This window comes from Eublepharis macularius, chromosome 11 (genome assembly GCF_028583425.1).
Source record: "Eublepharis macularius isolate TG4126 chromosome 11, MPM_Emac_v1.0, whole genome shotgun sequence".
Classification (NCBI taxonomy): domain Eukaryota; kingdom Metazoa; phylum Chordata; class Lepidosauria; order Squamata; family Eublepharidae; genus Eublepharis; species Eublepharis macularius.
The window spans coordinates 93,040,789-93,068,577 of record NC_072800.1 but is presented as its reverse complement, the minus strand read 5'-3'; the positions used below and the strand labels follow the sequence as shown (position 1 = coordinate 93,068,577).

The 27,789-nt window shown below is 47.2% G+C and overlaps 1 protein-coding gene across 1 annotated transcript in view; it reads right to left on the bottom strand.

The window, feature by feature from the left end:
- Positions 1 to 14,524: 14,524 nt before the first annotated feature.
- LOC129337978 (D-threo-3-hydroxyaspartate dehydratase-like) overlaps positions 14,525 to 27,789 on the bottom strand; it is a 32,829-nt gene continuing 19,564 nt past the window's right edge. The window contains exons 5-8 of the mRNA XM_054992010.1: positions 20,004 to 20,125; positions 18,075 to 18,264; positions 15,624 to 15,729; positions 14,525 to 15,430 (exon numbers count right to left, since the gene is read on the bottom strand). Coding sequence (XP_054847985.1) covers positions 15,341 to 15,430; positions 15,624 to 15,729; positions 18,075 to 18,264; positions 20,004 to 20,125 — 508 coding nt within the window. The 3' untranslated portion in view covers positions 14,525 to 15,340. The remainder of the gene's footprint in view (positions 15,431 to 15,623; positions 15,730 to 18,074; positions 18,265 to 20,003; positions 20,126 to 27,789) is intronic.

Here is a 27,789-nt window from a genome sequence, read left to right as displayed (position 1 = left end):
TCAGGTTGGGCAGTTGCATTCCGCCTCTTTCCTTTGCATCTTGTAGAACTTTTACTTTCACTCGAGGCTTCTTGCCTGCCCAAACAAAATCTGATATTTTCCTCTGCCATTTTTCAAATTGTTTAGAGTCTCTGATGATTGGTATTGTCTGTAGCAAAAACATTACTCTTGGTAACACATTCATCTTAACTGCTGCAATCCTGCCCAACCATGACAAATTCAGTCTATTCCATTTGATCAAGTCTCTCTCTATCTGAGTCCATAATTTTTCATAATTATTCTTGAACAAATCTATATTTTTTGCAGTCAGCTCAACTCCCAAATATTTCACCTTACTAGTTACTTCACAGTCCGTTGTTTCCATTAACAATTGTTGTTTCTGCTTAGTCATGTTTTTACATAATATCTTTGACTTCTTTTTGTTAATGAAGAAACCTGCCAAGTCACCAAACTCCTTGATCTTGTCTATCACTTTTGGCATGTTCTCCAATGGATCTTCTACAATTAACATTATGTCATCTGCAAATGCTCTAACCTTGTATGAATAGTCCTTTATTTTTATTCCTCGTATTTCCTCGTCTTGTCGTATTTGTATCATCAGAATCTCCAATACTAAAATGAACAACAATGGAGATAACGGGCAACCTTGTCTTGTTCCTTTACTAATCGTCAATTTCTTGGTCAGTTCATCATTCACTACAATTGCTGCAGTCTGGTCTCTATAAATTTCTTTAATTGCTCTGATGAATCTTTCTCCCAATTGTAGCTTCCCCACCCATATAATTTAGTCTTGCGTACTTTGTGGAAAGCTGGGCAAGCCTTCCTCTTTCCTAGATCATGCCCCCCACATATATTCTTGTTTGCTTTCTTTGAGGACTTATTTTATCTACAGCAGCCGTTTACATTTCTGTACCTGGCTGAAGTTGGTTCCCAGTTCCCAGGTGTCTTATTTGCGCTTCCTTCGTTTGCAAATCCAGCCAGAAATACTGAGGATCCTTAAAACAGCTCTGCACCCCAAAAGAAGCTTTGGACCACCTGTCTGTAGTCCTTGTGACGCTTGGTTTCCACAATGTGTGTATCTCCTGACTTGCCTTGAAGTCTGAAATCAACAGGATTCCGGGGCCCCCTTAAAGGTGAACTTATTTAGATTCACACATAAGCACTCGCTTTCATAGACTAGAGCAAAAAAGGCTTCTGTTTAGGTCAAAGCATGTTTGCCTTTAAGGTCACTTGAGACTCCTGTTGATTTTTGCTGTAACGTGAAGTCTGTAGCACTCCAAATATTTCAGCCTCCTGGGAGTGAGCTGGGGAAGTGCGAGCGTGACAACATCAAAATGCACGCTGGAGACCTCGAAATGACAACTTGGGCTCTAGTGGAAGGTATATTTTGCAGGTAGCGTTTCGAATGTTGATGTCAGCCCACACAGGTGAGGCAGGACGGAGCTGTTTGCCTTGGCTACTCTCAAAAAGCACCTTCCACTCTCCTCTTTACTTCTCAGCATCAAAAGTCAGCGCGTCCTGCAATGCAGCGCCCAAGACAGACTCACTCTTTTGGGGAGATGAAGAACTGGTTTACCGTACAATCCTTTGCAGGGTGTCGGAGCTGCTATGAAGATGGAAAGTCAGCCCTATTCCGATTCAACAGCTACAGGCAAAGGGTCTACTGTCTAGGTCGGTGGCTGGAGGAAAGAAGCCAGGTCCATCCCCAGAGGAACACCAAGAGGCCCTTCCGGCCCAGAGGCAAAAGGGACCCAAACAAGCAGCGCTTGGGCTTGCTGATGGGTCATTGGGGTGGAACCAGGGTGCCGAGGCACTCTCTCAAGGTGGCCTTCCAGAAATAGGATCGCCAGCATCTGGGGGGCGGGTGGGACTTGAGATGTCCTGGAGTCACAACCAATCTCTAGACGACAAAGATCTGTCCTCTTGGAGAAAACAGGCAGTTTGGGAGGGAGGGTAGACATTATAGTATCATACCCTGCTGAGGTCTCTCCTCTCCAAAAACCATGCCTTCCCCACGATCCATTCCCAAATCTCCAAGAATTTCCCAGCCTGGAGTTGGCACCCTATAACACCACCTCTGACCAGCAGCCAGTTTGCCACCTCTCACCTCACTTTTACAGTTTTTGTCATGTCAACACTCGGAGGATACCAGTAACTGCATTCTTAGATCTTGTGGCCAAATTTAGAAAGCTAGCAGCCTGCCTCCCAAATGTGTGTGCTTAGAATTCAGTGTGCACCAACCATGGTGATCACCTATCCAAGTATCAACCCTGCTTAGCTTCCAAGATCTGAGGAGATCGGGCTATAGCATGCCACCTCCCCTTCTCCCAGCACATAATACCAAATAATTCCAGGAAGTAGCTGTATTAGTTTAGTGTAGACAAGCAAATCAGAAGCTCAATAGTCCCTTAAAGAGACAGTTTGGTGTAGTGGTTAAGAGAGCAGGTCTCTAATCTGGAGAGCCAGGTTTGATTCCCCACTCCTCCGCTTGAAGCCAGCTGGGTGACCTTGGGTCAGTCACAGCTCTCTCAGAGCTCTCTCAGTCCCACCCACCTCACAGGGTGATTGTTGTGGGAATAGTAATAACATACTTTGTAAACCACTCTGAGTGGGTGTTAAGTTGTCCTGAAGGGCGGTATATCAATCAAATGTTATTACTGTTATTATTCTTGTTATTCAAATTACACACTACACAATCAATAATAAATAAAGATCACATGTTATCATTGATTGGCCTTGCTGAGCTGATACAAGTTTCCGCCAGAGTCCTAAGTATCAGCCAGGTAACGGTGCAATATGTACACTATTCCAAGTAATGCTGTCTTTTGCAATTCTGTAGGTGTTATGTCAGAAAGCTGCAGTTTTTCCGTAAGTTGCAAATTTTTTTGAAATAGTTCCCAGTGCCCCGATGACAATGGGGACTACTGTTGCATTCTGTTTCCATAGCTGGGTGGTTTCTATCCCCAGAGCACTACATTTAATAATTTTTTCTTGTTTTTTTTCTTCGACTCTGGCATCCCCCAGAACTGCAATGTCGATTATGCAAACTTTTCGATTTTCCACAACTGTTATGTCTGGTGTATTGTGTTCAAGGTGTTGATCAGTTTGTATTCTATTGTTATTGTTATTGTTATTGTTGTTGTTGTTGTTGTTGTTGTTGTTGTTGTTGTTGTTGTTGTTGTTGTTGTTGTTGTTAAAGACTAAAGGGCCACTGGACCTCTGCTTTCCTTTGATGAAATACCAAAAAACCCTCATTCGTTCCTCTAAGAGCTTGACAGGCTCAGGGGAGAGAATCTCCCACCTTTGTTAGAATTTATTTAGAGAATATTTATGCCACCTCTCTGGGGAATCTGCCTAAGGCAGCTTACAAAATAAAAATTAATAAAGAACACTAAACATTCTTTGTTAAAGCCTTGCCTAAAGCTGCCAACCAAAGCATAGAAATGTTGGTAATTAAGCAGCCCCCAATGAAGACCAGTTTCCACACTAAAACATGTGATGAAAATGGTGGTATCCAGGGCTTTTTTTCTGGGAAAAGAGGTGGTGGATCTCTCTATTATCTCATGTGCGTGCTCAAAGTGTGCACGCACTGCCAGAAACACATGATGACATCACTTCCTGGAAGTGACATCACTTCCGGAAGTGAAGTCGTGGTTGTCTCCCTGGGTGCTCCTCCTTCTCCCGCTTGGCGGGCATCTCCACCAGCACCACCGTGAAGTTGGTGGGCAGGATAGGGGCCCTTTCCCTGTGGGGCGGCTGAGGGGGAGTGCCCCGCCAAGCTGCTCCTTTGCTGCCACCTCCAGCCAGCCGTGCGCCTCCTTCCTTCTCTCGTCCCTTGCTTGGCCTGCCTCTCAGCCAGCCAGGCGGTGGCGGCGCCTCAGGTAGGAAAGTAAAGAAAGGAAAGAAGAAAAGACATGGGAAGAGAAAGGGAGGGAGACAAAGAAAGAAGGAAGCAAGTAAAGAAGGAAAGAAAGAGGGGGGGGAAGGCCGGGGAAGAGGCCGGGGAAGCAGGTAGCCCCGGAGAAGCGCCACCCGGGGAGACGGCCCACGGGCCTTTGGGAGCCGGGGGCGGGCCCACCACTCACATGATCTTTTTTCAGAGCTGCAGGATCTCAGATCCTGGGAGATCCCGCTGAAAAAAAGCCCTGGTGGTATCCATGATCATTCCTTGGGGAGGGGATGACTTTTTGCTGGCACCCCCCCCTTCCACAGTGGTGGGCCTCCAAATTTAAATGCAAACTGCCGTTTCTTCCTTTTAAAGCCTGCTCCCAGGCTGGCACCGGCAGTTCAAGACTGGCACCTTCTGAGGCACTGCTGTGGGGGTTCCCACTGCTCAATACAAGATGGCTGCCAGGAGATGCCAAGGCAGTGTCTTGTCTGTCGTTGTGGGCCCCTCGGTTGTGGGAGTTTGTCCACTGAGGGTTTCCTTGGGCCTAGCACATAAAAACTTTTGTGGGATATTGTGCCCTTGTTGGCTTTGCGGCAACTTTGAAATAGCTGCTGCTGCTGCTATTATTATTGATATTGATATTGATATTGATATTGATATTGATATTGATATTGATATTTATTAATATTTATTATTAATATTAATAAATTAATTATTCGTTCCACTTTTCTCAATGATATCCAAGGTGCATTACACTGTCCGAGTAAAAATACAGTATAATGAACAGCTAGGACATTCATGGAAATAGCTGCTGCTGCTATTATGATTAATAATAATAATATCGATATCAATATCGATATTGATATTAATATTAATAAATTAATTATTCGTTCCACTTTTCTCAATGATATCCAAGGTGCATTACACTGTCCGAGTAAAAATACAGTATAATGAACAGCTAGGACATTCACGGAGCAATACTGTACAAAAGGACATTCAGGGAAACCGATACAACAGAGAAATGTAGCAGAAAATTTTTAAACAAGGATAAAGCCAAGGCCAGAGATGAAATTTGTCAGAAATAAAGCTTAACTAACTTTCATTGCATGTTTAGCAGAGTGGAATTTCTGTCATTGGGAGCTGCTTGCTTTGTGTGTAGCAAGCTACTCCCCCCCCCTTGAGCTTTTTTTTTTAATAGCGAGGGACCAGGAAAGATTTAAAAGATATAAATAGGGCAAACAAATCTATAATAACAAATACCCTGGAGGGGCAACCATATTCACTTGCAGAGCAATCCTGAACAGAGTTACTCCAGTCTACGCCCATTGATATCAATGGGCTTAGACTGGAGTAACTCTTCTTAGGATTGCACTGTTTATTTACTTATTTATTTATTTACATCATTTATAGTCCGCCTTTCTCACTGAGACTCAAGGTAGATTACACAGTATGAGGTTAATACAATCAGTATCAAGTAAGTACATTTCAATACAATACCATAAGGTATATACAAGTTTAAAGACATAGCATTAGCAAGGATCCAAGACAGAGTAGAAAATACTGAAGCAAAACATAATCAATTCTGGGATGAACATTAGACAGCACGGAGCGATGGTTGTACATTGGAATACATATTTAAAGCAACATATAAGGCAAAAATAGTGATGAAGTCTATGATCCCCAACTTGTTAGTGAAGTACATGAGACCCCATCCCTACAATGTTGGGCTCTGGCTCCCTCCCTCCTCCCTCTCTGCTGCTCCATGTAGTGTTTGTCATTGTAAGCTCCTTGGGGCAGAGACCACTGGTCTTGCTTGTTCCTCTGGGAAAGCACCATAGCCAAAAGAATGGAAGAGAAAGACCTGCTCTTTAAGGCCGGAGGGTTTTTGGTAACAGGCCAAAGCTGTTTGTACAACAGGTCTTTTACATAAATCGCACACATCTAGATAAAGAGGGGTTCCTCCCTTTTGCTCCCCCTTTCTTTCTTGTAAAAAGGTTTGTGTGTGCTTGCATGTGTGTGGACGCCTGTTCCTCTCTGATCTTCCCCTCCTGCTGCATAGAATCCATGCAGGCCAAGGGGTATATTAACTCCACCAGATGAACGGTAGCAGCGGGCTGATGCCTTTGATCTTGTTGACATCCCAGCTGGGCTTGAAAGAGCAGGAAGCGACCCCCCCCTTCCCACTGCACCCCCCCCTCTTCCCCACCCCAAGGCAATTTTGCCAAGACAACTTTACGTGCCAGTTGCAATGGCTGACATTCATGCAAAGCAGGTCTCGGGAGAGGGTGAAACTGAGGGGCTTTTGAGACAGAAAAAACTGACCTAGCCCAATCTGGCTTGGAAGTTCTCCTGCACAAGCCTGGGAGCAAGGAAAGGAAGCTGTGCAACAGCACATGTTCTTGCACATGTGTCCCCCGCCCCCACCCCGTTCATTCAGCTGAGGCCTAAACCAGAGCACTTCCCAGCCAGACAGGACTGCAAGTTCATTATGGGGACAGAAAGGGATACCATGTGGATTTTCAAACGCATGCCCTAGAATGTCTGGGGCAGGGGAATGCCACGCTCACCACCATCTTTGGGGTCTCCGCCTCTCCCAGAACTCACAAGGAGCGTAGCTCATTAGAAACCGATTGCCGCATTCACATTTGTAGCTGCAAGGGACCCCTGTTGACAGCCCAACCCGCCTCCCACCTTTGGAATATCTGAAACTCAGTTTCAAGATTTAATCCTCTCTCGGGGCTGAGTCAGAACAGAAGCACAATTTTTTCTTCCACCTTCACAGATTTTTAAAATCTGCACATTCAGCAACCAGCTCCTCCTTTTGTAATGCGGGGACTTTGCCCGAACATTTAGAGAATTTGATTAACCTCTTTTCAGCCTCTGTTTAACTTGCCGGTGATACATTTGGGGTCTTGTTTATTTTTATCCATTTGTTTTACTTTGTTGATAGGCCGCCTTTCTCACTGAGACTCAAGGGAGATTACGGGGTATAAGACGGGCAATCAGAGGGCATAAAATAACCAAGGAACAATGCCAATGGCCAAGGATTACAGAATTAGAGAACAGTGCGAACAACTACCTAAGGCAACGCAGACGCTAACCAATACAGAAAGTGCATCAGAATGCAGTAAAAGCATCGGCTACTTTGAATAATTATATTTATTTTTATTTATTTATGTCATTTACAGTCTGCCTTTCTCACTGAGACTCAAGGCAGATTACACAGTGAGAGATTAGTACAGTCAAAATCAAGGACATTTCCATACAGTGTCAAGGACATTTCCGCAACAATGTCAGGATTTTACAAAGACACAGCATTAGCAAGGATCCGATACAGAGCTGAAGAATTGCTGAAACAGAACAGAATCAACTCTAGGACTGACATTAGATAACATGAAGCACAGGTAGGATAGGAGTATATATTCGTGCCACAGACAATATGCAAGGCAACATAGTGCTGAAGTCTACGGTCCCTAACTCATTAGCGAAGCATTTGAGACCCCTCCCTACAATACTTCCCTCCTATCTGAGTAAAAAGCCTTTTTGAATAATTTGGTTTTGCATCCTTTGCAGAAAGACAAGAGAGTGGGGGCTCTCTGGACCTCTTCAGGCAGGCCGTTCCACAGGGTAGGGGCCACCACAGAGAAAGCCCTTATAGGGGCTGCTGTTGATTTTGCCCATGTGCAGGCTGGCACCTGCAAGAGACCCTGTTCAGATGAGGGAAGCTGCCGTGGAGGGACATAAGGAGTGAGGCGATCTCATAGGTATGCTATGAATAATCATTGTGGTAGATAAGTCCATAAAGGATAAATCCATAAAGGAGCCCTCCTGGACTGTGCCATTCTACTACAGTTCTAATCTCCCTTAAAAACTGCCTTATTTCTGATTTGCACTTTCTGCAGAATTACAGAAGTGTGAGAGACTTCCTAACCTCCCCAGTCCGTTCCGCAAGGTTCTGCCCACCAACCCATGAACTGGTCTATTTTTTGTGTGTGTCCTGGATTAAAAAATAGCTTATTTCACTTGTTCTTGTTATTCACTTCCTTATGAGTTTAATGGCTTTAGTTTTTTTATGATAGTTTTTTTTTAACAACCTTCTTTATTCCATCTGGAACAAGCCACCTGGAACGTTTTTGAGAATATGGCGAAGGCAGCCTCTAAATACATCTTTTTTTAAAGGAAAGCAGTGTAACCTAGGAAGCAACTATATTTTTATTTATTTCCCCAAATGACGATCTGGAGCAATGTAGCTGCTGAATTTCAAGGGTCTGATGAGCCTTGGAGTAGCTGATAGCTTTGATCCAATGTGGTCTAAAGCTGTGTGCAGTTGATTATACACGTCGCAATTTTTCTGTAGAAGCCATATGCAGAGGATATCTCTGTGTATTATGGGCGGGGGGCGGGGAGGTTGTGCTGTCTGGCCCTGCCTCCACCCCAACCTCCATGCACTGGTCTACGCTCAGCCACATGTGGTATGTGTGCCTATGGGCTTTCTGTGCATGACTGGTCAGCTCATACGCACGTGGGCTGTGTGCAAGTGCTTGGGTTAATGCTCATAGGGCAGGAGTGGGGCCCGTAGGAGCAATCCCTCCCCCATCGATCATGGCCAGATATGTCATGTGTGTGCCCTGACCTGGATAGCCCAGGTGAGCCTGATCTCGTCAGATCTCGGCCTTGGATAGTAATTGAATAAGAGACCTCCAACGAAGATTCGCAGAGGCAGGCAATGGCAAACCACCTCTGTCATTCTCTTGCTATGAAACCTCACCAGGGGTCACCATAAGTCAGCTATGACTTGAGGGTCGTCTCTACCACCCCATGTCATGTATGTAGGATGAACGAAACAGTATTCAGCCCCTGCTGTACCACAAAATTATGCTTATTTAGTACATTTTGACACCCCCTCCATCTGAGCTCAAAGCTCCCCATTTTACAACAAGCCTGTGAAGCAGAAGTGCAAGATTTGGATCCAGCAGTACCTTAAAGACCAACTAGATTTCCAAGTGAGTCAAAGCTCTCTTAGGGCCAAGCTACATGACAAATGACACGTGAACAGCAAGTGGATTGAGTGGAGGGCAAGTGAACAGGGAGAAATACACTTGCTGTTCAAGTGTCATTCGTCACTTGTAGCTTGGCCCTCAGATACATGGACTGGAAATACAACTGGAAATTGCATTTTAACAGTTATGTGTTTATTGCAGGTTGATAGTCCTTGTAATGTGTATCTTAAATTTTCTTTAAAGTTTGCCCCCCACTTCTCCTTTTTTTCTTTCTATACCCTTATTTGTTTAAAATATATTTTTAAAGGAAAAACAAAGGGGTACTTGTAATACAGGCAGAGGGTGGGAGGGGTATTGTAAATTACAGTGTCAGGAAGCTAGTTATAATACACATAATTAACTTGATAAAGGGTGCAAAATTAGCATCTGTAGTGTGAGAGAAATCCAATTTGAAGTAGGTTAGGCTGAGAGAGTGACTGACCCAAGATCACCCAATGGGTTTCGTGGCTGAGGCGGGATTGGACACCAGGTGTCCCAGTCCTGGTCCATTACTCTGAAGACTAAACCCATGCTAGCTCTATGATAGTAAAAGTAGGTTTTTTAAAGTTTTAAAAAGTTACCTTAGGAACCAAAGGGTCAAGTGGGAAAGGTTCAGGCCCCTGCTGTTGGACACGGGCTCCCTTTTTTGCTTAAGTTGTACAGATTCGAGAGAGAAAAGCTGTTAATTTTTTTAAGGGGGTCTGGCTAAAGGCAGCTTGGTATCTGCTGCTACTTCTTGTCATCCCTCCCTCCCTCCCTCCCTCCATAGCCTGCCTTTCTCACTGAGAGCCAAACTACTAGTGATGCCTGACACTAGTCGGACACTTGTCAGCTTCCCTCAAGTTTTGATGGGAAACATAGGCATTCTGGTCTTGCAGCTCGGCTCTCAGACTGCTGTCCAATGGACTTTTCAACTGTCACTTGTCCAACATTTTGCCAAGCTGCCTACATTTCCCATCAAAACTTGAGGGAAGCTGACAAGTGTCCAACCTGTGTCAGGCATCACTTGTAGTTTGGCTCTGAGATCCAAGATGGATTATGCAGGGCAAGTGAAATCACAATATAATTGACAGCTAAGACATTCGCTGGGACTCATGGAGGATTACAAGGTAGGATAACGTTTGAATCAACAGCAAAGCTTTCTAGTAAGATAAAATGACGCAGCTGGGCAGGGATTGTAGAACGGGGGCGGGGGGGGGGGAACAGGCGAACACATGCAAACTTCTCTGTTTAAGGCCATGTGGCAAGCTGTGTAGGAAGGACTTTAGGGATAAAAGTCACCTCCTAAAGGAAACTGCTAGGCCGGAGTTTTGCTTCCTCCCTTCTGTTTCTTTGAGCATAAGATTGTATGTGTGTGTGTGTGTGTGTGTGTGTGTGTGGGAGGGTATCCTGTATTTTACTTAAGTGTCTTGCAAACTGCATCAATCCAGGACAGGTTCTCAATGACTTAATAGACACCTGAGTGACTGGTTGGGGAAGCACGAGGAAGAGCGGCAGGACTCTAATCTGGAGAGCCAGGTTTGATTCCCCACTCCTCCGCTTGAAGCTAGCTGGGTGACCTTGGTCAGGCACAGCTCTCTCAGAGCTCTCTCAGCCCCACCCATCTCACAGGATGATTGTTGTGAGGATAACAACAACACATTTTGTAAACTGCTCTGAGTGGGCGTTAAGTTGTCCTGAAGGGCGGTATATAAAGTGAATGTTACTGTTGCTGGGCTCAGCTCCCTCCTGGTGACCAATGGCAGGGAAGGGTCTGCAGGACATCTGAGGGCCACCTTGGACCTGGCTAGAGGTGGTGTGGGCCCAGGAGAGGAGGGCTGCCCTTTGCTTGGGGCAACAGAAATGCCCCTGAATTGGACCTGCTCCAATCGATCCTGTTTGGAACGGTGGTTTCTAATAAACATGCTGTGCATTCAGACACACGCACTCGCATGAAAACTGGCCCACGGCTCTGCTGTTTTTAGCGATATAATCTTAATTATTTTAGCTCTGGAAAAGAATTTACTTACAGCTGAGATTAGGAAACAGTATAAATAGGGAAAGGTGGCTGTCCCAAGTTGCACCTTTTGGCTATATTTCAGTTGTACCACGTCAGATTGTAGGTGAGGCTTACATGACTAGATGTTCCTTTATATTTTTTAAAAAATCAGATAACTATGTATCAGGGAGAAGAATTTAAGCCTAGCTTTCTCCTTGACCTGTTAGCTTTCTATGTGCAGGGATTTTTTTTTTGTATAGGTGATTGCTCCCATGCCATCTGGAAGTGTTCCAAGCCAGGCTAGGTCTAGAAGAACTAGGTGGAAGCCGTCATTCCGTCTAACATGACCCAGAAATTTGCCCTCAAATAGCACAACCGTGATTACATCTTTAATTAGCCAAAATGAAAGGACATTTGTTTGCTCCCCTTCCCTCTGCCAGCACCAAGACTCATATTTTGAATACTGAAAGAAAGGCAAGGACGGCTTCCTGTACGACTGAGTGGGGTCTGGAAGAAGATACTCTCCAAACCTTACGAAAACTCTCCTTATCCATTTAAATCGCTGCTCTCCTGGAGGCTAGACAGTCCAATGTGGCCTTTAATAACTACCAAAGCCTGTGACAGGCAACCTCACATCGGTGGGCCATTCTCCCCCCCCCCCCTCGCCAGGTGCACGATCAGAGAGAACAATTGAAAGAGAAACTCCTGCAAGGCAAACCCATCAACATTGTGTGTGTGTTTGTGGATTGCAGGAATCAAGGAGGAGGAAGAGGAGGACCCCATGTTTCCAACAGCAGCCCCCCCCATTGTTCACGAATTTCACTCTGTGGACATTTGGCAGCCCCCTCAAGCAGCTGTTGTGCAGCACCCAAGGGCAGCGCGTCTCCTGCAAAACCATTTGAGGGAGAGGCAGTGTGCGACTTTGGAGTTCTGCATCAGGTTGGGAGAACGGAAAAGTTGTCCCAGGTCTTAGCATCGAGGCTTCCTGCCTGAACTTGAAAGCTCGCTCACTGTTTGGATAGATCCAGGTGGGTGGAAGCGTTGGTCTGCGTAGAAGAGTGAAATTCGGGTCCAGCAGCATCTTAAAGATGCAGGGGATTAGCCAAGGGAGGAGGAGGAAAAAGAAGGAGCTGACTCTCAAAATCTCATACCCTTCTCTTTAAGGCGACAGTGTTCTCCGAGTTATTTTGATTGCTTCTCATAAAAGATACTACTGTGTTTACTCAAATGAAAGATTAGGGTTTTTAATTTTATTTTTATTGATGTTTTTCCAAGGATGGGGGGGGTCATCTTACATTTGCACACAAAATATGGTGATGTCCAATAATAATATCTAAAAGAGTCCAGTAGCACCTTTAAGACTAACCAATTTTATTTTAGCATAAGCTTTCGAGAATCAAGTTCTCTTCTTCAGATGCCTGATACTTCAGATGCCTGGTATCAGGCATCTGAAGAAGAGAACTTGATTCTCGAAAGCTTATGCTAAAATAAAATTGGTTAGTCTTAAAGGTGCTACTGGACTCTTTTTGATTTTGCTACCACAGACTAACACGGCTAACTTCTCTGCATCAATAATAATATCTGTTTTTGTTTGCATCACTTTTTAGGAGGGCCACCTTACATCCAGGGTTGCCTTCATTTTGAGTAAATGCAGGCTTTGGGTTTTTCTTTGGCCCAAATACCTTGCTGGTGTGTGTGTGTGGGGGGGGGGGAAAGGAAATAGAGGCAAGATCAGCTGCAAAAGGCCTGGGGAGCACTCAGATTTATTGGCAGCATGTTAAATTACTTAATGTTTTCTTTTCAATATACAACAATCCCGTATGTTTTCCAGAAGACAAATACAAATTGCCCAGAGGCTTAGTAAGGGCAGGAGGCCAGGCACAGATTGAAGCCGTGGCACCTCCGGCATAGCTCTGTGGCTACCATTTCAGCCCACTTAGCCACAGAATTCACAGCTTGGGAGGGGGAATAGGGAGAAGCCAGGAACAAATATTTCGTGCAACAACTTTTGAGCAGGCGCAGATGGGCTTTCAGCAGTATTAGTCTTCAAGGTCGACAAACATTCTTTACACAAAGGGATGCCGTACTTTGGTGCAGATGTGTGTTCAGAAGGAACAGCTTGCGCTGGGCCTAACGGGGCTCACATCGCATATTTGCAAGAGAGTCTGGTACTCCCCCCATTAACAACATCTGTACCCACAATCACTTTGTAGTTTTTTCCCCTCCCCTCCCTTCAACCTGACAGGGATTCCTCAGTTACCTGCATGCCCCACCCCCCACCCCCAGGCTTGGGTGTTGAAATAACCACCGACTTTCTTTTCCTTGTCGCAAGGAGGGCAGCAATGGCCTGGAACTTCAAAGGGGTCACAGAGGAAGATCAAAGAGGGCCTCTGTCTCATCTGCCTCCCCCCACTGTGCGGGATGGGCAATAGAATTTTATGATCCAATGGCTGGATCCCTTTCAAGTCCTGGGATCCCTTTATTATTGGGATGGTGGCTCCCTTACCGATTGCTCTCTCCTAATCTCTCTCTCAACTCCCTGTGAACCAGGGGGCGACATGGAAGGAAAACTCAGAATTAACATGCCTCCAAATGAGACAGAACTGAAGGGCGGCCAGTAGCAGCATCTTAGATCAGCTTTGGCACGCAAACTTGTACGTGTTTCTGCGTCACACACAACTTTTCAGCTGAGCGGGTGATGAACCCAACACCTTCCAACAAGGAAGCCTCCCTTGATGCAGTGTGAGTGTGTGTGAAACACACACACACACAACTAAGCCCACATCTATCCAGGCTTGCTCAGACTTATGTGCCTTTAGCACAGTAGGATTTGCTTCCACATCCTGAACGCAACAGAAAACTTTTTTGGATCAGAAGACTTTGACGCTGGAGACATCTTAAAAGAGAACTGAATTCTGAAAGATCAAGATGGGTAGCCCTGTTAGTCTGTCTGTAGCAGTAGAAAAGAGCAAGAGTCCAGTAGCACCACTAAGACTAACAACGTTGGTGGTAGGGTATGAGTTTTTGTGAGCCACAGCTTGAGCTGTGGCTCACAAAAGCTCACACTCTACCACCAATGTTGTTAGTCTTAGTGGTGCTACTGGACTCTTGCTCTTTTCTACTGATTTCTGAAAGTAACAGATTAGTTGTCTGTTCCCTCTGCCTTGACTTGGCTTGCAACGATTTCACTTCACCTATCCTTCATTTTATCCCCCCCACCAGCTCCGAGTTTTGGATGTGGTTAAATTTAGGAATAAGACACACACATATTATGGGAAGAATTTAATTTTTGCAACTTAACAGCCATTCAATCATGAATCATTATCATTTGTAACTAGCATTCTCACGCCCCCACCCTCATCTGTGTAGTTTAAATGGGAAAAGGCAGAGGATTCAAGATGGTTCAAAGCCCCGAGTAAATATCTGGAGCAAAATGGTGATTAAGATCTCGTTCAGGGCTTTTTTTCAGCTGGAACGCAGTGGAACGGAGTTCCAGCACCTCTTGAAAATGATCACATGGCCGGTGGCCCCGCCCCCTGATCTCCAGATAGAGGGGGGTTTAGATTGCCCTCCACGCCATGTGGCGCAGAGGGCAATCTAAACTCCCCTCTGTCTGGAGATCAGGGGGCTGGGCCACCGGCCATGTGATCATTTTCGCCAAGGGCGATTTAAACTTTAAAAAACTCCCCCCCCCTTGTTCCAGCTGACCCAAAGTGACATCATTGTGCAGTCCTGAGTTCCACCACCTCTTTTCCCAGAAAAAAAGCCCTGATCTCGTTTAAAGTTCTTTGGTGAGACATGGAAGCAGATTTTGCAGGGGTGCTTTGGATGGGACTGCAGGTGGCATCCATGGTGGGAGGGGGCCTCCCCAGACACACGGCCAGTGCCAGACCTGCTGGGCTTCAGCATCTGCCTTCCAATCAGGCACGTGTATAAATCCCCATAGGTGGACCATCTTTCTGCCCAGACACCCACATCTGCGCTATGAATGCAACTGAACTGCAGCGATGGGATCGACTGTCAGCAAAATGCCGTCAGCAACGTTGCAGTTAGACTGTTGGGTGGGAGGGGGGCATTGCTTTGGTGAGCCCGTCTGAGCACTCCTGTCACGGCTTGCTGAATTTTCCCAGGCATTTACTAATACTTGTTTGTAATCATCATGTTATCATCTCTGTATTCAAAGACATTCGCTATTTATTGCTTGAAGGTGGTGTGCTAGACAGTGCAGAAGGGTGTTGGATTAGTTCCTAGACCACCAAGGTTGGTTATCAAGAATCAGACTAAGGTACGATGGGAGTGCAGTTTTCGTTGGTCCCGTCCTGTCTGGCTGAATTCCTCAAAGAGCCTCTGCCTGGAGACCAGGTCCGCCCTTCTTCCAAAGATTTCCCCTCCTGGCCAAGGTGTTCTCCCAAAACCATTCTCATCGGAGTCTTCCTACCACCCCTTGATGGGCTTCCACGTAGCCACCACCTGGCCCTTGATGCAGACATAGTAAACAGGGTGCATGGCAGCTGTGGCACAGGCCTGGCATGGGTGAAGAACAAAAGAAAATTGGCAAAGGGTGGTTGGTGAGCGTAGGAGAAGGGATGCTTGCGGCAGGAGGGCAAGCACAGCAGATGGCAAGGGAAGGGCACACCATACATGCTCAGAGGCACTATCCCTGCCAGCATGCCTGCAGGTACTTAAGGTTGGGCTCGAAGGTACAGATCATACTTACATGATAAGGAATCAAAGCCAGGAGGCTTCCTAGGGGGAACTGTGCAAAATCCAGTTGCCCTGTGATGGACTCGATCCTGCCGTGCTCCTGAGTCATCCCCACCAACCTGGGAAGGAAGAGAGGGAGCTGGTCATCCCCTCTGCAATTTGCTTCGGGACCTCCCCTCCCAGGGTTGCAACAGAGTCCAGCTGCTTGCTCTCTTGCCCGCCCCACTTTTGCCGCCCTGAGGTCCCGCTCCATCATGTCCTCAACATAATTTGCAACCCTGAAGAGGCTTTCTTTCTGAGATCCAGAGGAGTTAGCCGTGTTAGTCTGTAGTTGCAAAATAGCAAAAAGTGCAGTAGCACCTTTAAGACTAACTTTATTGTAGCATAAGCTTTCAAGAACCACAGCTCTTTTTGTCAGATGCATGTCAGCTTTCCAGAAACACAAAGAGAGCTGTGGTTCTCGAAAGCTGACGATGCATCTGACGAAGAGAGCTGTGGTTCTCGAAAGCTGACGATGCATCTGACGAAGAGAGCTGTGGTTCTCAAAAGCTTGTGCTATAATAAAGTTGGTTAGTCTTAAAGGTGCTACTGGACTTTTTCCTTTCTGAGGCTACTGATGAGGGGCTACTAATGAGGGTGCAGCCAGGATGGAAAATCCGCTAATGGGTTTTCATGACAAAGAGGCTGAGTTCCTAATCCCAGGATTTGCCCCCTCCTCACTGCTTCCCTGCCAAATCTTGTCCCTCATTAAAGAGAAGTTGCATCTGGCCCGTTTATGGCCATGACCCTTTCTCCTTCTCCTTGACTATGAGAGTTCGCCTCTTTCTAGCAAATTCTTTGCAACTGTGCCCACTACATTCAATTACACCTCTGGCTAATTTCTTGTAGCCACAATGAAAACCTGGCTACTACGTGATTCTGGAGTGGAGCTTGGCTACTACTCCACTCCATCCCCAGATTCTGTCTCTTTACCCCTCTTTAAACATTCATAGAGGGATGTGTGGGTGCAGAGGTGCAAATGTGACGTTTTAAACGATTTTTTTTCAAAAAGAATTATTTCAGTTCTGGGAAGTGAAGATGGAGGCCTCCACTGGTCTGAAAGACTGGAATGAAGCAGAACAGGAGCGCTCCTTTGGATACCCCCCAAAGGTCAGCAGTCCTGACTTAATCGCTTAATCTAAGGTTTGTTTACACAGGCAGGGAATCCCTCCGTGTTTTATGCATACTTTCCATTCGTTGTCATCAACTGGAGAAACGGTTTTAAGGGAACTGCTGCTGACAAGGTGACTTGTATATTATCCTGGCAGGGCCGTTTTTCTCCCACTTCTTTTCACTGTCCTATAGGTGTTAAGTTGTTCAGATGGACTGAGAGTTCCTCTGTACGAGACATCTGACACATGAAGAACATGTGTTGGGAAATGCAATGGTAGCCGGGAAGGGTAGTTTAAAAGGACAAAGATGGTGGCAGGGCAAAGGCTTTGCTATACATTGGAGCTGTGTGAAGGGGCTGTGAAATGCCAGAAGGGAAACTTCAGCCCATTAGAACCTCTCCTGGTCCAAGCCCTGCTCTGGAAGGCAGCTCTAGCCCATTTCCATTCCTCGCTGCCCTCTGGTTGCCATCCCACAGACTGGAGAGGTGAAATTGACAGAACCTTCCCGGAAGCAAAGATGAAATGAACAAACCCTCTGAGGAGCGATCTCTGCTGGCTCCGTCTTTTTAAACTATGCTTCCCGGCTAACTTTGCATCTCTTGACGAACACATTCCAAGGCGTCCTGTGTAGAGAAGCTCTGAGTGGGGCTGAGGCTGCACAGCACAACTCTGGATCTGGATGCCGTGGGATGGATCCCACAAAGGCGTTTAGCTTTGTGGAGGCCACAAAGGCCCCCAGTGCAAGGGGCCCTTCCTTGATACAAGACGCTCTTGCATCAGAGAAAGTCTCTTCATGCTACAAAGGAGCACCACAGTGAGCAGAACAGATCTGCAGGATACAACCCACTGGCTACTGCTTTTGTGGCTTGCTGGTGGACTCCCTGGAAGCACCTGGCTGTCCCTGACTGGAAACAGGGTGCTGGGCTGGAGGGACTTGAGGTCCTATGGGAACATGGCCCAGAGAGGAGTCCACCCTAAGGAGTACATTTATGCAGGGCTTTTTTTCAGCGGGAACACGGTGGAATGGCGTTCCGGCACCTCTTATGGTCTCAGGCCATTGGCCTCGTCCCCTGATCTCCAGGCAGAGGGGAGTTTAGATCGCCCTCCACGCCGCTGTCTGGAGATCAGGGGGTGGGGCCACCAGCCATGTGACCATTTTCGCCAAGGGCAATTTAAACTTTAAAAAACTCCCCCCTTGAAAACTTGACCCGAAGTGACATCACTGTGTGGTCTTGAGTTCCACCCCTGAGTTCCACCACCTCTTTCCCCAGGAAAAAGGCCCTGCGTTTATGCATCTAGCTGGTGTCGTGTACTTGAGATCTGGATGGCCATCGACAAGGGCGTAGCCCGTGGGCAGCTGGCCCAGGCTGTGGAGGCTCAGTCCAGTCCAGCCACAGTCCACAAGCAGCTGGTTCCGATGTGGGTAATGACCGATCACTCTCGTCAGGACCCGGACGGCAACATCCTTCAGCTGGCAAGAACCGATCATCGTCTGCTGGACGTCTGAAGGGGGAGAGGAAGAGAGGCGACACAGCTTAGGATCCCGGAAGAGCCGCAGAAGCTGGTGGTGAGAATCTCTCGCACCCTGCCCCATTTCCCCTGAAGGCATGCTCAGGAGGGAGAGTGCCTCTGAACACATGCAGAGTGCTTGTGATCCAAGGTCCACAGTACCACCCCAAGCAGCTGCACCACATGATCCAAGATTGCCCATGGCTTGTCCACGGTTTTCCGTCCACCAATTCATGAAGCTGCTTTGGACTGAATCAGATCTGCAACTCCTCAGGGTCAGTCTTGCCTTAGACTGGCAGCAGCTCTCCAGGGACTCAGACAGAGAACAACCTTTCACACCACCTATTACCCGATCCTTTTAACTGGAGGTGCTGCCAGGGATCGAACCTGGGGCCTTCTGCATGCCAAGCGGATGTTCTGCCACTGAGCCACGGTCCCTCCCCGCCCATGGGCAAAGTGTATGGATATATTCTTAAGACTCGGAGGAGCAGAGTTTAGCAGAAATGCGCATTGGACTCAATGAGAACACGCACACTCCAGAGTTAGCTCTACAGAAACAGTTTACTACACAAAGGATGAAATAGTGTTACATTTGAACAAAATAAGAAATTAATTAATTAATTATATTTTTAACCCGCCCTCCCCACAAGCGGGCTCAGGGCAAGGTACAACATTGATTAAAATACAACATAAAAACAATAAACGCAGCATAAAAACAGCACCCAATAAAACCATTCCAAGACGGGGCAGTCCTGCACTCCTGCCCGTCAGCATACAAAAAGGGGAGGTAGTAGCGGACCAATAGAATACTCTACCTCTTTTGGGGGCAGCCAGCAGTGGACCCCCCCATAACCCCTCATAGAAGGAGACCAGTAGAGGGCTCGGCACTGATGGACTAAAATTAGCCTCCACCATATGCCTGGCAGAACATCTCTGTCTTCCAGGCCCCCTGAAATGATACAAGATCATGGCGGGCCTGAGTGTCCTCAGACAGAGAGTTCCACCAGGTTGGGGCCAGGACAGAAAAGGCCCTGGCCCTGGTAGAGGCCAGCCAAGCCTCCCTAGGGCCAGGGACCACCTTACTACCTACATCTTACTAGCTACATCTAGTAAGATGTACTAGCTATGTAGCTAGTAAATGCCTTACTAGCTACATCTTGCTAGCTTCTAGACTAGACAGAGACTTCAGACTGTTACATCCTAGACGGTGCAAGGTAGACGAGAGAGAGAGAGAGAGAAGAGTGAACAAAGGGCAATAAAGTTGTGTATATCTTTCAACTTAACTGCCCCCCCCCAATAAACTGGTTGACCAATAGAGAATCCTAACTCTACTTCATCCTATTCCTGAGGTGGGGAAGCCTTTCTCGACAGCTAAATGGTTATGTGCAAATAGGTTAACTAACTAAGTAACACAAACAACAGTTTAACTCTTTCATGACTGAACGTAAACGCTTGCTAATTCCCAACACAGCGTATCGAACGCAGCCCACAGAGACCCACACAGCCATGACGTTTATGCCTCTTAGACTACCCTACCTTGCAGGGTTGTTGTGAGGACCTAATGCCACCCCCCTCCCATTTTGCAGGAGGATGGGGAGAGACGACCAAGCATGCCGTGTTGAACTCCTTGGAAGACGGGCACGCTCCACCTATGCAAAGGTGGTTGTGTACACAGACAGATACGCCAGGGGCTCCGGAAAACTTTGTGGCTTTACTGCTCGCATTCAACTTACCGTAGAAGATGTAATTCCCGGGATGGACTTCATGAAGCTGGGCCATCTCCGGCACGGGGTGGCTGCAGGTTGGAGTGGAGCCGATGCTGGCTACGGGGCAGGGCACCCCTTCTTTCTGCAGCCTGGAGGAGAAGGCAAAAGAAGAGGTACTGGAACAGGAAGGGAGCAGCTCAGGTCCGTAGCTTCAGGCCAACCAGCAGCTTCACAGTGAAGACACTTCGGATGGCCCAAAATGTGGACAAGAAGGCTGCTGTCAGGGGCTGGATACTGGGACGGCATCACATCTCTGTGCCGAAAGATCTGCACTGGCTGCTCTTCAGTCCTCTGGCACAATTCAAAGCCGTGGTTCTTACGGTTAAAGCCCCAAGCAGCTTGGGGCCAGAGAAACTGAACGACGGTCTCCTCCAATAATATCCAGCCTACCAGTTAAGATCTGCCTCTCACGCCTTACTCTCTGTGCCCCTACCTTCAGAACTGAGGCAGGGAGTGACTAGAGAGAGGGCATTTGTGGTGGCACCTCTACACTCTATGAATGAATGAAAGAAATCCTACCCTCAAGTCCTAGTTGACGTATGGCAACCCCTGGTGAGGTTTTCATGGCAAGAGACTACCAGAGGTGGCTTGCCACTGCCCGCTTCTGCAACCCTGGTCTTCTCTGGAGGTCTCCCATCCAATTACTAACCAAAGCTGACCCTGCTTAGCTTCTGAGATCTGACAAGATCAGGCTCACCTGGGCTATCCAGGTCAGGGCTAAATACACTCTATATCATGCCTCATATGCTATGCTAATTCAGATTTCAGTATTCCTAGTTCTAGGACACTGCTTGTTTGATGCCCCCAAATATTAATTGTATTGGCCTACATGGTGCTTATTAGATTATTTTTTTGTATGGGCTGTTTTTGATACACACTGTGTAATTCACGTTGAGTCTCAATGAGAAAGGTGGACTATAAATACATATAACAGTAATAATAAAAATAATAAAAGAAGATGGAGATGACAACGATGAGGACAAAGATGGAGAAGGCATCGAAGATAACGATGGAGAAGATGACAAAGATGGAGAAGATGATGATGATGATGGAGGAGGAGGAGGAGAAGAAGAAGAAATGTCCTTCCCCTTGAGGCTCACATGGCACCTACAATTCTTTTTAGCTAGACTTTTAATCAAAGAATGTTTTTTTAAAATGATACAGGTTTATAAAATTATGCAAGGGATAGAGCGCAAAGAGCAAACTTTTTCTCCCTCTCCCAAACCACTAGAACTCCAGGGCATCCGACCAAACTGAGGTGCAGTAGATTCTGGACAGACAGAAGAAAACACTTTTTTCCAAAAACCGAGTGATTATGCTGTGGAACTTGCTGCCAGAGGCATGTAGTGATGGCTTTAAAAAGGGATCGATAGATTCAAAGAGGAGAGGCCTAGCAGTGGCTGTAAGCCCTGGTGACTAAGGAGAACCTCCATGTGCAGAGGCAGCAGAGCTCTGAATCCCAGGGCCAGGAAACAGCATCAGGGGAAGGCCTTGGCCTCTGTGCCTGTGGTTGACCCTCCACAGTATCCAGTTGGCCGCTATGTGAGGCAGGACACAGGACGAGATGGACTGCTGGTCCAATCCAGCAAGGCTCTTCTGATGTCCTTAGTTGTAGGCCACTCCCTGGAGCAAACTGTTCAGCCCTTCCCATGAACTTCAGCTCCGTGCCTGGAGAGCATCAGCGCAAGAGACGGTCCATAAATCACCGGCCGGTCAGAATGCCCCCAGAGCGTGGCAGGAAGCCAGCCCCTGCCCAGCCCCTCTTGGGCCAATACCAAGAGACACATCAAATTACACAGGTTGTGGTTTTAACATGCTTTTTTGCTTTCTTTTGTCATTTTGCATTATCAATGCTATTCTTTTTTAAAAAAATGTTTCTCTCCTTCCAGGTTAAAGATGAAGTTTAAATATAACATATGACTGCCGGTATGTGCAAAATCGGCCAAGGGCTCATTCGCCTTGGCAATGACCAAAATGAGACCATCCATCTTTGTCTGGGCAGCCTGAGTTCTGGCTAAGGGTGGGGCTTCATCGGACGGGACGCCCCTCCATGCAAAAACTGGTGGCCCAATATAGTTGCCAGCTCTGGGCTGGAAAATTCCTGAAGATCTGGGCGTGGAATCTGGGGAGGGCAAGGTTTAGGGAAGGAAGGGACCTCAGCATGGATGTGATTTCATAAAAGTCCAGCATCCAAAGCTGCCATTTCCTCCAGGGGAACTGATCTGTATAGTCGTGAGATCAGTTGTAATTCTGGGATATATCCAGGCCACATCTGGAGGTTGGTTAACAAAAGAATTCAGGACCACCTAACGACACCCACTTCAAAAGTGAACATTCATATATTCAATACAATTACAATTTGCCAGATTAGATGCGATTCATACAATATTCAAAATCCATTCACAATGCAAAGTTATATTAATACATACAGTCTTTGTGACAAGACCCAAAAGTGCTCAGTGCTGGTATAACAAATAGTCCATAACCACAGCATTATAGCTAAATACATGAATCCATAAACAGAATAACTCAGTCCAATGCAATTCAATGCAACAATATAGCTGGCCAGGAAGGCACTATCGGTCATAAATCATGTAAAATTATCCAATTATCCATTATCCATAGATGGATAATTCTACATGATTTATGACCTATAGTCCCCTCTTGACCACAAAACTCAGTGAGCGTTCTCATCCTTGGTTCTGGCACCAAGTCTAACCCACCTTACAGGGTTGTTGTGAGGACAAAATGTTGGGAAGCGGCCTTTAGTTTCTTAACCGAAAGACACAGAAATTGGTAGGGAATACTGAAAAATGACAGAGCATTTAAGAAAAAATATTTCACACGTTCATCTCCGAGCTTAGAATAGGAGGGCGTTTGATCTCTGTGAAAAATATAAAATACAGGTTCTGCACCAAAGGAATCCAAATTCTGGATTGTGACAAGTTGAATTCTGCTACTCACGTAAATCAAGCACACCTGTGTATATTTCCATATATTGCATAAATAACACTAGTAATTAGAGGTGAGCACAGACCAGGAAAAACCCACAGGCTGTCAGGCCATGGTCCGTTTTGTTTCACGGACCACGAAGTTTTCACAGGCCCACACTGGATTGTAGACCAGTTCGTGGGTCCATGCCTGCCAGTCAGCTAGAGCAAGGGGGGGGGGCGGGATTTAAATGTTAAAGTGCTTCCAGCACCACTTGCCAGAGATACTGGGAGCACTTTAACCCCCTTGCTCCAGCTGACTGGTGGGCCCGCAAGGGGCAAAGGGGGGTTTAATAGTTAAAGCACTCCTGGCGCCACTTGCCAGCAATGCCAGGAGTGCTTTAACCCCCCCCCCCATGTCTGGATTCATGGACAACGGACCAATGGACCATCTGAAAAGTCGTGGGGTCCGTGGAAAACAGGCATCACATGACCCACGGTTTCACGAATGCCAAACCGGCCTGGTCCGTGTGAAATTTTGGTGTTTTCCAGTCCATGCCCATCTCTATTAGTAATCCTACTGGCACCATCCCACACATTTTGGCAGCACACTTGAAAGCCTAGCACTAGAAATATGTTTATTGCTTTTCCAAAAAGTAATAGAAACTGAGATTCTCAGGATCTTGACCGTCACAGCCAAAGTGAAATTTTGCATTTGGGCCAAAGCATGCAATATTCTCCAGATTGTTCCAAATGCTGCCGATAAACCACGGGTAGCCTGCATGGAAGCTTCGCAGCGGCAGCCGACGGGCCCTGATGGGACATGGAACTCTGGATAGAGGCATCTTGATCAAAGCAGCTACAAAATTCCTATCTGCTTCTGATGGCACCAGTTTTAAAGCTATCAGCCTGAGCTAGCACCACATTGTTCCCTCACTTTTCTGAATAGGGGCAGGGAATGCAAACTGGAGGACCTGGCCAGCATACACTGCAGGAAACAGATGCGAAACAGACACACACACACACACCCTACAAAATTCTGCAAGCCGCAGAGAATGGATTGAAACGTTCCTCCCTCTTTCTATCAGCAATTAGCACTCAGGGCCGCCCTGTGAAACTGGCAGGCAGGAGACTCAAGACCAGTCAAAGCAACTTGTGGAACTGGCTGTCCTGAGATGTGATCTTCCCTGGATTAGCTGGATTTAAGAGGGGGCTTGGAAGATTTATGGAAGAGAGGTCTCCCACAAGCTATTAGCCAGTAGAGCTGAAAGGGATCTCTGGATTGTGAACTCTGCTGGTCAGACGGTGGAGAGCAGACAGCAGGCCTGGTCTGTTGCCAGATGCATCCTGCTTTTCTATGGCATTTGACTGGTCACTGCTGGAGACGGGATACTAGGCTGGGAAGGCCACAGGTTGTTCCCAGCAGGAAGGCTCTTATGGTCTAAATCAGAGCTGCGTGGAGAGACACAGGAGTTCGCTCTGTTCCGAACGGGAAAAGATGGTTTCTAAGAATAGGAGGATCTTCACCTTCTCCTCTGCCATTCTTGGCAGGAGTCTCTCAACTCAGTTGTGCTGGGGGGGGGGCGCGGGGGTGGATAGTGGAATCAGCCCCTGTAAAAATGCCAGTCTTTTGTGTGCAGGACCTGGCCCCCTCCCCCGCCAGAGAACATCTGGCTCACATTCCTTCCTGGAAAGAGATCTGGTCAGCAACAGAAAGAGCGACAGAGACGGAGGAGGGAGGGGGAACTCCTGGGCAAACGAGAGCGCTGGAGGCTTCGGTGCGGTTTCGCCAGAGCAAGGCAGAAACAGCCTCAAAGGGCCCGGCCCGGCTGTGGACACTGAGGGCTTCTGTGTGCTCTTCCCTGAGGGCTTAGAGATGCGGCCAAAGACAGGGGTTGGCGCGTCAGGGCGCATACTCTGTGTGCGCTGTTCACATCACTGGTGGAATAAAGGCAGGAAGGCGATGGTCAAGCAGAGCTGCCGTCCAACTGAATATCACACTAAATGCAGCGTCTTGCCGTTTGAGCAGGAACCTTTCTCCTTTCACTTCTTTAAAAAAAGCAAGATTCCAGCCCTCAAGGACGCAGGCTGAAAAAACGCCGCTGCAAATTTTTCAGCCTAAAATTCACTGACGGGGAGGATGGCATTCCAGTCTAAAGAAAGCTTGTTGTGTTTAGATAAATAGGCTGCAGCTCGCAAGTGGTAAGGAGCTTGTTTTAAATTATTTCAGTGGGGCTTAAGCACATCTCCCTCTGAACTGGGGCCAGTGCTGTTTGCTTGTTTGTTTGGCTTATACCCTGCACTTCCCGCAAACGGGCTCAGGGCGGCTTACGACAACAACAACAACAAAATAGAATTAAAACATCACAACAGCATAACATCTTAACAGCTAAAATCCAGGTCCCTCTGAACAATATCAGGGTACTGCGAAACTGCTATAAAACCACGGGCCCTGCCATGATTTAGGCCTAGGGCCATTGCAGATGGGGGCATGGCGGTCAGGAAAGGGGACAATATACTGACTCTCAGTCAAAGGCCTGGTGGAATATCTCCATCTTGCAGGCCCGGTGGAATTGTAAACGGTCCCACAAGGCCCAGGTTTCCATTGGGACTGTGTTATTTGTTTGTTTGTTTCAACTTCTATTCCACCTTCCCCGTACAGGCAGGCTCACTCTATAAAACATTTCAATAAAACTTACGTATAACAATTTAAAACAGCAATATCAAACAATATAATACATATTTTTTAAAAAGGCAGCACAGAAAGAGTCAATCAAACTGCCACCCATCCGTCACCTAAAAGTTAATTAAAAAGTTTAGATGGTGGATGCTTCCAGTAGGGAGGGACTTGTTCTCATCTATTTGGCCGGTGGGGGCCCAGCTCAGCCTCAACCATACGCCTGGCGATAACAAATCCTGCCGGGCCCTGGTCTCATTAGACAGAGCGTTCCACCAGGTTGGAGCTAGGACCGAAAAGGCTCTGGTCGAGGTAGGGTTGCCCGCTTCAAGTTGAGAAATTCCTGGAGATCTGGGGGATGAAAGCTGGAGAAACCTGGAGAAAGTGGGGTTTGGGGAGGGAAAGGACCTTGGACCTTGGCGTGGCATAATTCTATACAACCCACCCCCAAAAGTAGCCATTTTCTCCAGGTGAACTGATCTCTGTGGCCTGGAGACCAGTTGTAATTCCGGAGATCCTCCATTTTTTGACTACCTGGAGGCTGGCAACCCTAAGTCGAGGCCAGGCGGGCCTCCCTGGGGCAGGGACCATTAATAGTTGTTTGTTTCCTGATCGGAGCGTCCTCTGGGGTATATATGGGGAGAGACGGTCCCCCAGATATGCTGGTCGCAGCCCGCGTAGGGCTTTATAGGTTCCACCTGCCCAGGGCCAGGGCAGAAAAGGCCAGGGCCCTAGTCAAAGTCAGCCAGAAGTCCCTTGGGCCGGGGACCACCAGGAGCTGCTTATCTGCAGAACACAAACCCCTGCGGGGGACACAATGGCAGAGATGGTCCTGGAGGTATGCAGGTCCTAGTCTGTGAAGGGCTTTAAACACTAAAACCAATACCTCGAACTGGATCTGGATCTCAGCCGGAAGCCAGCACAGCTGGCGCAACGCAGGGTAGGTGTGTGTGTTTTAAACAGCGTCCCGGTAATCCCTTTTCGCGGCTTTCGCTCATAGGCGTTCATAAGCGTCCCATAAGATGTTCTTGCGTTATTTTGTGCAATAAAGAACTCCTGTAAATATGTCCACAAAGTTATTAGCCCGCAAAGAGTTTATTTGCTCTCCTGCCAGCAAATATTTGTCGCTCACAACAAAAGGCTTGTTTTTTGTAACGTCCACTCACCTGCAGGCGATTCCGCTTACTAAGCCAAGTGACGAGGGAAAGGGCCGTTTAAAAGTCTGCAATAAAAACGGGGGGTGGCGTGGTGGGAGTGAGGCTGCCACCAGACATCTTCCCTCGAAGAAGCCCTTCCCTGTTCCCAGAACTTTAAAAACGATCCATTCTACAAACTGAAACTGGAAAAACTGAAGGGAATTGGGCTTCATCCCTAAATATTTTTGTCTGGGGGGCGAGGGTTCCTGCTTTAGACCTCACCTCTTCCACAAACTCACGGGTCAGTCTCTCTGGTTTCCAGTCTCCCATTTGCAACAAGAGGGTGATAACAGCAGTCTAGGTTGTTGTCTGGATTACCAAAGTAACATACGCTTTGACCATTGAAAGCGCTTTCTGGTAGTGCTGAAAAGTGCCATCAGGTCATAGTTAACTTGTAGCGACTCCGTAGGGTGGCTACGCAGAGGCAGGCAATGGCAAACCACCTCTGTTAAGAGAGTAACAGAGGTGGATTGCCATTGCTGGCCTCTTCAGAGAGACCCTGGTCCTCCTTTAAAGTCTCCCATCCAATTACTAACCAAGGCCGACTCTGCTTAGCTTCCAAGATGTAACAAGACTGAGCGTGCACTATATAATTACAAAGTATGAATAGGAGGGCAGCGCAACAGACACAGTAAAACCTGTCCATAGAACGCCAGCACGGTCCAGTAGGGAACATGCCGGATTTAGGAGACCAAACCTCTGCTGGGCCACAGCCCACTACGCCGCCTGGGGAGGAAGCTCCTCTTCCAGCCCTAACTCTAAAACGGGGATAGCTGCAATGTCCGTGGCAGCCGTGGTCTGCAGCCAGAACAGAGCTAGGCAGCCTTCATTGGCCCAGTGCTGAAAAGGACTGCAAAGTCCACCTGTGTATATAACATATTGCTCGGCGGCAAACAAAATGGTGGATGGGAGAAGGCGGCTGTGTTTGGCCAGCCATGCGCACAGCCAGT